The 13,918-nt window shown below is 42.2% G+C and overlaps 1 protein-coding gene across 1 annotated transcript; it reads right to left on the reverse strand.

Annotated features, from left to right (window-relative positions):
• Positions 1 to 1,099: 1,099 nt before the first annotated feature.
• Positions 1,100 to 10,218, reverse strand: CDC23 (cell division cycle 23). The gene is made up of 16 exons (XM_069772544.1): positions 10,060 to 10,218; positions 9,860 to 9,932; positions 8,716 to 8,853; positions 8,407 to 8,449; positions 7,938 to 8,043; positions 7,710 to 7,842; positions 6,317 to 6,494; positions 6,126 to 6,223; positions 5,814 to 5,895; positions 5,076 to 5,229; positions 4,804 to 4,923; positions 4,385 to 4,460; positions 3,997 to 4,058; positions 3,028 to 3,106; positions 2,806 to 2,925; positions 1,100 to 1,926 (listed from the first exon to the last, which is right to left on the reverse strand). The coding sequence occupies exons 1-16, from the start codon at positions 10,185 to 10,187 to the stop codon at positions 1,756 to 1,758; spliced, it is 1,761 nt and encodes a 586-aa protein (XP_069628645.1). The 5' UTR covers positions 10,188 to 10,218; the 3' UTR covers positions 1,100 to 1,755.
• Between the last annotated feature and the right edge of the window lie 3,700 nt (positions 10,219 to 13,918).

Here is a 13,918-nt window from a genome sequence, read left to right on the forward strand (position 1 = left end):
CAATGCGAGATTCCACTATTGGATAGCCCTGAGGAAGCTGGAGCTTGTTTAGCATGAACATCTGCAGATTATTTGTAACTGCATCTTGTTGATAATACATGAATATATTCATAGTTGGTTATTCCTAATTCATAACCCAAAACTTATACAAACCTCAAGTACTTTTAAAAAGACCTCCAGGTTGTATCAAGCTTACAGGTTGTAACCGAGTAGCACCAAGACATTTGGCTGGAGTTGTCTGAGATCACAGGTCAAATGGATACCGCAAACTGTTGGTCGTTCTTCACACGTCAGGAGAGGGGGAGTGTTGAGCGGTAGGGCTAGGCAGAAGAGCTACCAACTGCACGCAGGCAGGCTGCTGATCAGTAACCTTTGTCTGAGACTTACGACTCATCACCATAGTGTGTTCTACACTTTTATTAATTAAACACTATTGCTGCCTGTTTTCTGTATCATCGTGCTCCTTACTCTGTTTGTGTATATACATGTGCATTCCAACAGCAACCCTAACTGGGACTAGCCAGCAAATGGGAAAAACACAACATCTGTGGATACCCTAGGTCCAGGGTTGAGACTGAACAAGATACCCAACATCTAAACATGGATACTGAAGAGACTGGAGAGACCAGAGAATGTGACCATGTACTTGAGTTAAGTCACTGAAAGCATATACATATGTTCCACTAGCAAATTTTAAGCAAGAACGAACAGGATCAGGCCACTTCTACGGTTTCTGTTTTAAGTGCACCTAAGGGCAATGTTCTCTTGTTTATGTTAATCTGTTCATTCATGGTGACATACTGTGGTGACATTTCCATACTAGGAAGATGATTAACTATCACAGCTGAAACCAGGACAATGGTCATGGCTGTAGTAAGGGGGCATATGCATGCATCTTTGAAATTTACACTTAAACCTTACTATGGGCCGAATGTGTGAACAGGGAGAAGCAGCAGCCCTGCAGGGGAGGAATCCCCTGCACCATACTGTCCACAAGATGTGGCAATCCTTAACAAAATGATCCATTTCAGTTCATCCCATTTCATTTGCTACAGTACATGCAAAAGCTGCACTGTAAAAGAAGCCAAAGGACAGTAACTTAATCATTAGTTTTTTAATTGTGCTATCCCACTGGCTGCTTTTCTACTGAAAGCCAAAGTATCTGTCAGATCCACAGACAGAATGGCAAACAGGTGTTACATATGGCTACTTAGAAGGCCTCTGACACTTCTCAGTCCTTCAACATAGACATGACACCTACATCTAAGTGCCTATATCTACTGCTTTAGTGGAACATCTGTGTAGTTCAAGACAAGCAGAAGTCCTTCAGTAGCCAGGCAGGTAACAGTTTCTGATGTAGACAGCAATGGTACCACTAAGAGGTCATCCAAAGAAGTTCAGTAAAGACCAGAGGTAACAGGGCAGAATCAAACTTCAAATACATTTTAACTCAAGCAGACAAGCTCTTCCCCATCCCTCAGTTAGGAGCAGTCCTGCATATTGGAACACATCTGCCCTCCGACTGGAATGACTTAGTGAGAAGTACAAGCAGGTTCTCACATCTCAGCATAGGCACTTTCACATAGGCTGCACCTTTGCCTGTTGGGGCACATCCTACTTCAGCTATGGGCTCTAATAACTCCTACCCTTCACGTGAAGGCAACAATGAATGTAGAAATTTCACTGGAAAGAAGTAGTTGCAAGCCCCATCTGCAATGTCACATCCAATGCACAGGTTAGAAGTATCAGCATTGTTCATGGTGTTACAGAAGACAGATTGAGTGGGGAGACACGACGTGTGGGAGTGTTGTTGGCTGACAATGACGCAGGGAGGAAAAAGGGAGCAGCAATATCTGTGGATGATGTTTCTCCTTGGTTGCGAAGCTGTAAGATCTGCCGCAGCAGGGCCTTTCCTTCTTCTCTAGTCTGAAAGCAATTTGTAAAAAACAAAACAATACACCTATGCATGGGTGGTTTCTGGATCAAATTCAGTTTGTAAGCAGTATAAATTGTAGTAGTTTGTCATTCTGTAAGGCTGCAAGCTATAAAAACCATCCCCATTTCTTTTTTCTCCTGCTACTTAAAAATGTTAAGGTATGTCACTTTTCTTTTAGTCTTTCCACCTTTAACTCACCTGATTTGCATGTTACTTTGGGTATTTCAGACAGTGGTACCATCAACCACTGAAGCTGTCTAAATATTCCAGCAAAAAGTAGATGGGAGAAGTTTCAAATAAGCTGAATTCAGGTTCTCCAGAGTTCCAGACAGCTTTATTAAGGATAGGCCAAACACCCTGCACTCATGGGTAGTGTCTACCACTAGGCTGAAGTTAAAAATTCAAATTGTCCACTTACAAAACATCTCAGAATACAGAGTCACATATAAAACCCAAGTACTGTTACATCCTCTGCCCTGTCTACACACAGAAGATGAGGGGAAAAAAGAAAGAAGTTATATGAGTACCATCATTACATAATGTGGGGGAGTCTGTGACCATTTAGCCACTTCCTCAGCCCCAAGATTTTCAGCAGTCTTAAGACTGCCATGTGGAGCCTCAAATTCTTTTACTTAATAAGACCACCAATGAGACATGGTTCAATTTTACTATCTAAACCATATTCCATTATTTTAGTCAATCATAAGCAGCCTTAGTGATCAGGTATACAATACCACCATTCAGGATGTGACCTGCATGGCAGACAGCCCTCATTCCTTCAATAAAGGATTCCTTCTACTGTGAGGGGAAGCGCGAACAAGGTCATAGATCCCCTAAGAAAGAACACCGAAGACCGCACAACTACTCACATCATTGAATGCACAGCATTTCTGAGCACATGCTGAGGCTTCATCCCAGAGCTTACACTTGAAGTAGTATTGGGCCAGGTAACGGAAGGCAGTGCTGACCTCCAGGTGCTCCACTATCTCCTACAGTGAGGGGGGTAAAAACCATCATCTGTTGGTTCCTGCCTTCCAAGGTAGTTCTACACCCTGTTTACTTCTCCTTTTATTCCCAAGATATCATCTTACCCCACAGGAATAGATATCCTGGATGTATTTGATATAGCACTGAGCTGCCTGTTCAGATTCATTCAGCTGTTCATGCAGCCTAGAAAAGGAGAAAAATGGGCCACTGGAATAAGACTACACTGTTGAAGACATTCTTGGCCTATGAAAAAATACCTACTCAACCTGACCTGGACTAAAGCCAGATCTTTTCCTTCAGAATTTGCAAGACATGCACCATGTACTGCCCTTCATGGAAAGAGATGATCCAGCTTGAGAACATTTACATTACCAGGAAGGGAGCCAGTCAAATACTAACTGCTAGAGGCTGCAACAACCAAAGCAGGGCCTTATTCTGTTAAATTTAAAGCTTTTAACAGACCTTTGCCATCCTATTCTAACTGGCTATTTCCTCCAGTGCTCCTTCTTCCCCCACTACATTCCAAAAGTCTTTGTACAGCAGCTTCACCTGTCACTTGTCTTTTTCTTTCCCTTTCACTTTTTCCACTTTGTATTACTTCATCCCCACCAAAAATTAGTGCTGGTGTCAGAGTGTTCACATTTATTTCACATTAGACCCTTTCCCAATGTCACAACCATGTACTGGTGAAATATAAAAATAATAATAATGATAAAAAAACAATCAATCCACAATTTTGTACATCATCTACCATCCTGGATTGCTTTAAGTTTCAGTACAACAAATACAGTTGCTAGCACTGTCTGCTCAAATCACCTCAGGGTTCAGAGGTCCCTTGCAACCCACATTATGTTATGATTCCCTCTAGTTATCCTGAGGGAAACAAAGCTAAAGCTGGACACCAGAATTTGCAGTCACTACAGACCTAAAGATAGCAGTTATTACATAGCTCCCAAAGTAATACTGCCTAACAGCAATTCCACTTGTTTTAAATTTAGTATTTTATCATTAGGCATCAAAGTGCTAGTTGCATTTAACATAGTATTGACAGTTCAGTGATAACACATACTCACTTTGCTAGTTTCACCAGTGCCATTTTCTCCACATCTCCCACAGCATAAGCTCTCCAATAGCACTGTCAAGGAAGGAAAGTCAGCCAAGCACACCACAAAAATGACTCCAGCTCATGACTCATGCAAGCAAGTTAGAAACAGAAAACTACGTGGCTTTCCAGCAAAGGGGCATGTATCATTTGCAGATGACTTTTTATTTATCAGCTGGCCTAATTACACTGCAGCAGAACTTCCCCAATTGTAACTGCCACAGAAATGGTTTCCATAAGCTTCTAACAACATGCCATGGGCATTTCTGGTAGCACTGGATACACAATTTTGCTGTGACTCCACCTAGTGTCCTGGGAGACATCCAAATGTCTCACTCCACGCATCAGTTCTCACTTACCTTTTTAGCTTCCACCAACTGATTGAGTTTCTCATAGCATTCTCCTAGAGCAACCAGCATACGAGAATCATTTGGTCTGTAAAAGAGCAATTCCTAAATGTAGTTTAACAGACAGCCTGCTGATCTCACAGTGGGGTGGGGAGGATGAGGAGGGGACAAATCTACACCTGGCAGTGTCCGTCATCCTCTCTTGCATAAAACATCACTTACACTCCTGACCAGCGTTCCTGGGCATTTGACTGACAAAGCCTTTGTTAACTAACACAACTAAAAGGATCTGGAGTAGTGAGACTATGCAAATCACATAGCATTGATGTTGTTCTCCCTTCCCCAGCTTAGTTCCTGTGTGTATATTCCTTAGCTAGTAGCAACCACGTCAGAATGAACACCAATAAACATGGCTTCGTTCTCAACTATACCTGAGCTGGTGGGCCCGTCGGTAGTAATACAGACAGTAAAATGGCATTTTGAGGATTTCATAGGTTTGCCCCAAGCCATACCATGCTCTGTAGTCCCTTTTGTTCACCTCTATTGCATGTCTGTCAAAGAAAAGGAGATGAACTAGTCAGAAAGCAGTCAAGATTAAAACCAAGACAGAGTTCAGCAAAAAACTAACAAAAGAGAGAAGATACTACTTCAATCCTTATGTATGTAGACTCAAACACCATTTTGTGCAGTACATGAGTGATACCTATAAGCCTGGATAGCTGCAGATGTGTTCTTCATTTCCATATATTCATGTCCCATAAGTGTCCAGGCTCCCAAATAACGAGGATTCAGTTTCAAGGCCCTCTGGAAATACAGTGCTGCTTTTTCATGCTGGGATCGCAAGCTATAATAATTCCCTAAAGCAAAAGTCACAATATTTAAATAAATTAAAAAACAACAACAAACACAAAAAAACAGCAGAGAAGCAGAAAAAAGGTGGAAGAGGTATTATCTACTACCTCCTAACTTAAATTACAAAAATAAAGAGTCCTATTAAAGGGAGATCTGAATCAAACTTCAAGAGACATAATAGCAGTTTGTTCTCCAGTGTTCTGGTCAATCCTTTTCCAGTTGTACCAATCAATTAAGATCCCGTCCCCTTGGCCTTAGAACTTATGTCATGATCTAATTAATTTCCTGGTCCTGACACACAATTATTTCCACTGGAGTTTCAAGACTATAAAGGGATTATCAGCTACATGGATCTTCATAATGATTTCTTCAACTCCTTTCTGCGCTGATAGTATTACAGCAGCTCTTTCAGAAAGAAATGAGGGAAAAGGGTACTTGGTCATTTGGTCTGCTTTTTAAGCTGCCTGAATCCAGTCACCAAGCGGTTTTGATAGCCTTGCTGGTTGATCATTTTCACAAGTGTTTCTAAGACTTCATCGCACAGCCTGCAGACAGCATAATAAGAACATGGAAAAGAGCTGGCTCTCACCAATTACACAGCAGGTCTCAACACGGTACTTGTCTATCTCACAGAGATTGTGAGCCAGGTAGCTCAACTCAGGCTTCATGCTCTAGTGAAACAAAGAAATGAAAGTGAAGAGAAAAGGAGCATGTTACAGTTTCAAAGAAAACCTAGGCAGTTAGCAATGCATACATTGCATCTATTTCATGGAGTTATGAAGCAGAAAGAAGCTGAAAACCTATATTCAGAGAGGCTAGACAGCATCAACTGCTTGGCTATTGTTTAACGTACCTCTGATAGATACCATCATTATGGACAGGCAATAGAAAGAGCGCTTACCCTTACATACAGCAAATTGGAGAAAGTGTCCATGTTTTCTATCCTGTAAGGATCTTGTTTCCTTAGCTCATTAAAGATGGATAAAGCTTTGTCAATATCTGAAGAAAGAACAGCAGATGGGAGAACAAGAACTATAAATGCCAAGTTTGCATTAAGAGGCTCGTTCCTGCTAGTTAGTAAGTGTCACTGACCTCGGATGTTGTGGTAGGCAACTGCAATCTGAGAGATGATGTAAGTGCTTTTGGAAAATCCTGCATCAATGAGACTCTGATACTTCTGCAGAGCCTCCTCTATCAGCTGCAGCTCTGTATAAATGTGTGCAAGAAAGAACTCTTTCATCCATGTATCTGGCAAGGACAGGAACTTCAACTAGCAAGAACCAAAGAAGAGGAGGAAGAGATGACAATCAGTAGTATTCTAAGAGCCACCTGTGGCAAAGAATCCATTATCTTCCCTCCCATGATTTAGCAGATGGTCTCGAGGTAGGAGGTTTTCCTGCAATCGCTTTCTTAAACCATAACACCAGCTACAAAAGATCAGCATTAGGACCAAGAATTAATATCAGGTTCTTCCACGGAAGAGACTAAATAACGCCTATAAATTGAGAATATTGAAACAGGAAAGGAGCGTTAAGACATCCAGTCTAAAAAGCAGTACAATATGGACCACATAATTCTATTTAGTCACTCCCAATCCATTTCCACGACTGCTGAAATTGCAGAAGAATTGAAGCCATTTCATTTGGTCAATCAGTGAAGAAATTGTCTTCAAATCTGACAGCACCTGGCTTCTGCTTCAGCTGCTGGCCTTATTTTTCCATTAAATTCAGAAGTCCTTTGAAAGACTGTACTTTCTTCCTATGTTTGAACATCAATATGATATCACTATTTTTGATAAGTGAACAGCCTCCAAATAAAGTCATCAAAACTGCATTTCCCTTTTTCCACAATACAGTAAGGCTCTCTTCTGTGCCACCTCTACTTTTTTAAATATTCCACCAGCCAGAATTGACTGAAGAATTCCAGGAGTGGTGTCATAAAATCCCATGCATAAAGAAAAATAATCTATTTTGGTTTTATATCTAAGCTCAGTTCTTTGATACAGTTCATCTCCTATGTGCAGCTTTGTATTTAACAAAGGCAAAACCTACATTATTGCTTTAGGTTTAAAGGCCGTGATTCTATATATCCTTTGAAGCCACCAAAAGTGCTCAATAACTGTGGAACTAGAGCTAGATTAAGGAAAAAAAAATCTTAGGAGAATCTCCATCATGTGACAAGGCAATAACCCTGCTGACAACTACTTCAGAATATATGAATTAGCCATTTCTTAAACCACCTTGTGGGTGAATGGTAACAAGTTGGCCCTGCTGGTATAAAGATTCTCAAGCTACAGCATGCCAAGCAATTGAAGAAAAGAGGCTTTAACAACATAGTTTACAACCTTGTATTGCCTTGCCTGATAGTGAGTCTCACAGAATAAAGCAGTGGGCGACATCAATCTTGTGGCAACTGAATCATTGGTTACTGAATCAGGTTAAACTCTGGAATTTGTTACCACATTTTGATATCTCCCAAGTTTTACCATCTCTTTATCCGTAATCAAGTTGCAAAGTTCCAGCCAGGCTCCCCAGTGCAAAGGTAAGACATGGGCAGCTTCAACAAACACATCTATTGCTTCTTTCACCAGATCCAGCTTCCGCAGCACAACACCATACCTGTAAAGAAAGTTATCAAGTTAATCAGAATCATAAAACTCTGCATATCCACACAAATACACATTAATACATTAGAGATACCTGCAGACACTTACAGATAAAGGCCAAATCCGTCCAGTTCCCGTGCCTTGTGTTTCTTGCTGAGCTCAACTCTCAATTCTCGTAGAGCTTCATTTTTCACCTGTCCTTTTTCCAGAGGTCCTGCATGATGAGAAAGTCAAACAGCTAGTTTTCCATCAAGAGTCCACACAATTACAAAGCCTAGGGTATATTCAGAATCATCACTGACATGACCTGAAGGCTTCCCAGCCTGTGATTATTTTCCTCTTTTTAAAAGAAAATCACTTAGTCTGATTACCTGCTTTAACGGAAGAACTAACAGATGAAACTCTGTAATCTGTATTAGGCCAATGAATTGAGAAAGAATGAAAGAAATCATGTTACAGCACACTATTATCCAAAAATAGAGGGGAAAGCCATAAAACCAAGATGATTTACATGAAAACGCATTACTGGAAGCTTCATTATACTGTCTTGGTTTTTTTTTTGACACCAGAGACTTACCCAAACTATCCACTGTCTCATCATCCTTCTTCTTTTCCCCTGACTGTGGAAAAAAGAGAAGAAAACCAAGATTACATTACAATAGCATATGCCTTACGTTTGCTGCAATGCCAGCAGCAGCATGTAAACTGAGTTTTCACAAACATCACAGTTCTAAAAAGAACACCCTTACCTCCCTTCCCCCCAAACATATAATTTGGACTTCCAGCTAGTCATTCAGAACAGAAAAGGCAGAAAATAAGGTATGCCAGGGAGGGGAGGGAAGCAGAGGAGTTCAGTGCTAAAAGGCAACTTTTCCTTCTATCTTACCAGGTATCTAGAGTACATATACAAGAAGTAAGCTTTCTGACTCTTGCAGCCCCGTAGAAAATAGGCAGCCCTGTCATATTCCTTTAGATCAAAGTAAGATTTGGCTAATGTATAGGCATCCAGATCACGAGCATCCTCCTGCAGGGACAAAGAAGAGTTTTAAGACCTTAGAAGCTCTGACATGCTTTAAGAAAACCATCTAGTTACAAACATATCAATAAAATTGCTCTGAAAGCTAAAAATAGAGTTTAGCCATCCTCAAAGATGGGTTGAGTACAATCAGACAAGTCTCTCCATTCCCTCACATGATCAGGTCCCTAGTTCTCAAATAATGAGTACAGACTAGTTAGAAACATTTAAAATAAAGAGAGATTCCAGAAAAATTGTGGCAAGCTGCCAGAGGCATGAATTAGCTGTTCAACGAGTAGGAACGACCACAAATAAGAAACTTACTCAGGAATTCGATATCAAACAAAATTAACCTGCTAACTTAAATGCAAACATTTCTATGGTAGCTATGCCTTGAAATGCACTTATGTTACACCGCTGTAATTTAACAAAACAGGCATATACCTAAAAGTCCTACTGTACACCTATGGAGGTGGGGATGGAGCTACGACTTGTTTCTCTTGTGTCCCAAGGAGCACAAGTTTAATGGCACAACATAATTTGTATGACAATAAATTCTAGCCTTAGAAAAGATGAACAAAACCAAAAATTGAGCAGCTGATTTCAAATTTTGCTTACAGAGTATCTCATTCAGGGCACAGCAATGCATGAAATGGAATGCTTTTCTCTGGGAAAACACATTCAGCTCCGTCTGCCCCATTAAATATATAAGGGAAGGGAACTTCACAGCATCATAAAACAATCAGCCCTCAGAGCAGCCTCCTGCACGTGTTTTCGGACGCACCACTATCACATTTTTTTCCTCAACAGCTGTGGAGGGGATTAAAAAGCAGCCGGCGGTCCCCGCCAGCAAGCAGAACTGCAGCACTTGCTCCTGGAGCTCAGAACCGCGTCCACGAGCATAGAACGGCCCCAGGCCCACCCAGGTGCCCGTTCCCGGCGCGGCAGCAGGCCCCGAGCGGGCCCCGGCGCCGGAGCCGCGCTCGGCCGGGCCTTCCCCCTCCCCAGGCCGTACCTCCGTAAGCGCAGGGGGCGGCGGCAGCTCACTCAGCGGCAGCGGGTCCAAGGCAAAGGCCAGCTCGGAGGCCCTGCGCGGAGACAGACCCGTTAGCACAAGGCCGGCTGGCTGGCTGGCTGGCTGGCTGGCCGGCCGGTCGGTCGGTCCGCCCGCCCGCTCGCTCGCTCGCCGGTCCGGGACCCACCCGCCGCGCTCACCACTTCCCGCTGTGCTGCAGGCCGCGCTCGCGGCTCCGCTCCGCCACGCTCAGCAGCTGCTTCTTGATCTCCCGCAGGTCCGAGAAGTCGCCGCTCCCCAGCCCCGCCGCCACCCCCGCGGCCGCCATCCCGCCAGCGGCGCCTGCCAGCCAATCACAGCCCCCCACACTGAGCGCCCTTCCGCTCTGTAGACGCAGCCTTCTCCTTGGGTGAGCTGGAGAAGCCTCGCTCCCAATCGGAGGAGGTGCGCTGAAGCCTTGACACCCGATTGGCCAGTTGTCGCCAAGTCGCGTTCTCACCGCGTAGCGCTGCGCAGCGGCCGCCACAGCGGGAGCCGGGACCGGGGGGTCGCTGCCCCTGCCCCTGCCCCGAGGAGCGGCCCCTCGTCCCTGCTCCCCGCCCGGTTGCCTGAGTCGAGGAGCGGCCTCTCGTCCTTCCTCCCCCTCCGGCTGCCTGGGGCCGGGGCCCTTCGTGGGAAGTGTCTCCTTTTGGAGCGGGGAGGGGGAATTACAGCAAAAGCAGATGCTGTGGGAAAGACTAAACGTAAGGGTTCTGAACGCACCTTTACTTTCTGGAGGAGCAGGCCTGTTTATGGCAGTGCCGTTCTTCCCTCCCCCGTTCCGGAGCTTTGCCTTTTTTCATGCCTAAGTGGTTTGCACCCGCTTTTTGCATGCACTCAGAACGTTGTCAACGGTTTGGGCTTTGTGCCTTTCCCCTAAGGTAGATAATGATCTTTCTTTAGCAGATGTCTGCACTGAGGTGCAGAAGCTATTGTTTTTTGAGGCTACAGAGTGACGAGGAACAAGAACAAGAGAAATCTGGAAGAAAGGCCTTTCAGAGAAGTCTGAGAAAGTACTGTAAGGAGACTTTTTGGAGAGCCTTCCCCCAGTTAGCAGCACATGAAGGTCTCATTCACTACTGACTTAAGTGTTTCACTTATTTTGAGTTTTCCCTCTCCTTTATGTAATTAAAATTTGAATCTTCCTGGCAGTGCCTGCTGTTGGATGGAAGCTAGGGACACAGGTCCAGTAACACTGAAGCATCATAATCATTCTGAGATCAAGAAACACCAGTCTTTCTTGTTTCTAGTTGATTAGTTCCTAGCTGATAGCAGAAATACTCAGTGTCTGTGTGCTATCTTGCCCTCGGGTTCTAGTCTTCAAGGTCATCTGATTGTTTCTTAATGGGGTATTTCAATTTGCCTTTGTATTGATAACATGGCCTAACAGTATCATTAGAAAATTTTCACTCACATACTCCTACTTCCTGTGCTAAAAATCGTAATTTAAAAACATTAAGTAGAATCAGTCCTAATACTGGTGTCTCAAGCCTGTGCTTTTAACCCAATATTTTCTTCTTCCTTTCAGCCTCTGTTTATTTTTCTGTTGCATTCTTCCTGTGATGCTCAGGGAAATTCATTGGAATTACACTAGAATGTAGTTTAAGTCTGTATCTTTTTTTATGGTGTTTGGTTCTAACAGTACAGAAATTTAAGCACTTGTTTTAGGATCATTGTGCTCCACAACTTTTAAGCTTTTCCAGAAACGTAATAATACACCTTTGTGCTCATTCCAGTATCAGAATGTCAGCTTTAACTCTCTTTTAAAAGAGACATTAAGAAAGAATACTGTGAAAATTCATTTTGTATGTAATTTGCAGGTTATACTTTTTTTTTTTTTCTGATGGCAAGGGCAGTATATACTCTGTATCATGAAAGTGTCCTTCATAAGCACTTCTTTTATTACAGAAGTGACTTGAATCAGAGGTCCCAGTGTTTGAATTGGCCGCAAGTTCACTGCTAATGGAGTGTAATTGATTAGCATGATCTCACCATACTTGGTTCATTATTATCATAAGGAAAGATTTTTTTTTTTTTTTTGGTGAGCCACTGAATGTCACTATTTCTTCTTACAGTGAATCCAGCTTAGATTCTAAAGCCTTCAGTTTCACCAGCTTTCAGTTTGTTGATGATTACTATGACAATTTCTAGGTTGTGATTATGTTGATCCAGAACCATTTAACCTGGAGCAGCCTGCTGAAATCAAGGCTGTTCTACAAAGATTGACAGAAATAGGAATAGCCCAGTTTATTGTTTAAGTGGGAAATGATGGATTATTTATAGTCCTTCTTGGTCTTTCAAATAGACAAAGCAAATTAGTCCATTGTTTGAAGTCTGATTTTAGTGTTACATGGTTTTTTTCCTCTCTTAACTTTAGCCAAGTATGTTGCAAGTTCAGTTGTAGCTTTGACAGAAAATACTTCTATCACTCTGCCAGCCCGTATATCCAACATGTAAATAAAAACATCTTTGTTATTCTTGTTTTTTCAAAGATGGGTCTAGTCAACACACAAAATGCCTGACTCATTTCTCATACCCTTTCTCCTTGCCCTGCCCCAAAACACAGATGAAAAGAGACTTTTTTTTTTCTTTTTTCTGAAGATAAATTTTTGTTGTCCTTATAGTCTCTTTTGTGTTCTCCATACCTGGGGATCAGCTGTTTGAGTGGGCTGTTCTGTTTCTCCTAAATTTTGTATTTGATATGTGTTTGATAATTACATTGCTTTAATTTAAGGATGTTTAGTTTTTACAAGAATCCAATGAGTAATTTTGTGCGTGTGTGAGGTCTGTGAAGTAATTTTGTCAAAGTCTGTTTATCTTCAGTTTTGGGCCCACTGGGTGTTGTTTGCTGTTTTCCTGGCTGGAAACTGTGACAATATGGTTGAGGTGCTCTATGAGATTTCAATAAGAAATACAGAACCTTCTGCAAAAAATGCACAAAGTGCTACTTACTTGGATGCTTGGTGAAATCCGGCCAAAATACCCTTTATGTCAGGTTCCTGATGTGTGCCATTGGGCAGCTATGCTCTACCTGTTCATATGATTGCTCTTCTAGAAGAACAGCAGTTCTGACAGCTATGACATACTGAGCTGTTTAGTGAGAAAACATGTTTAATTTTTGGTACCCAGCCAGATGGATTTGAGTGTGTGAATAGCTGTCACTGCAATAGTTCACCAGCTGCTGAAATTGTTATTTGTGGTTCCAACTATTCAGCAAAAGGTGGCGCTTTGGGCTCGCTCTTGAAACAGCAGGAAAAGGTTGATAGGGTACTTAGTGGTGACTGAGAGTTCAATAATTCAATTGCTCAAGTCTTGCATCATAATAAGAACTCATAATTCTTCCTGTCATTCCATTGTGTAATTGATGCATCTTTTAAGTGACACCTAGGGCTGGCTTTTAGAGCAGGGGACTAATTAAATCTGTGCATGAAAACTGATAATATCTTAGGGAGATACAGATTAACTTAGCTGTACTAACTGGGTGCTGCTGGAAGAGCGGAAGTTTGTTCACCGTATCATTGCACAGGTACCTGGATGAGACCCTCTCTAGTCCCTCGCAGAAACATGGTAACAAAACCAATTAAGGTCGGGGGTGGGGTGGGAATTAAGTCCATCATACAACTGGGTTGTGTAGATAGTTACTTTAAAGGGATTTTTTTTTTCCCCAAAGTTAAAATCTTCAGATGTACACCTAATGCTCAGTGAAATCCAATGTAAGTGGCCTTTACCAAGTCAAGTGTCTTGCCAATACAGGGCATTTCATCTCTTGACAGAGTTAGAGAAAATCCAGACTTCTGTATTATCTGAATTCTTTATTATGATGCTACCAAACTGTGCTTTTTAACTTGTTTAAAAATCAGCTATGATTACAGGTTCTTGTATAATTTTACACTGAGAAATTTGATGTAATAAGAACTTCTTTTCTACTATTGGTTGTATTCTCTGTTTAGCACAGTTACTGCAACTCTTACTTTTCCTTGTTGTACAGTCTGCCAGGACATCATTAATGTTAGAGCTTGG

This window comes from Haliaeetus albicilla, chromosome 27 (assembly GCF_947461875.1).
Source record: "Haliaeetus albicilla chromosome 27, bHalAlb1.1, whole genome shotgun sequence".
NCBI lineage: Eukaryota > Metazoa > Chordata > Aves > Accipitriformes > Accipitridae > Haliaeetus > Haliaeetus albicilla.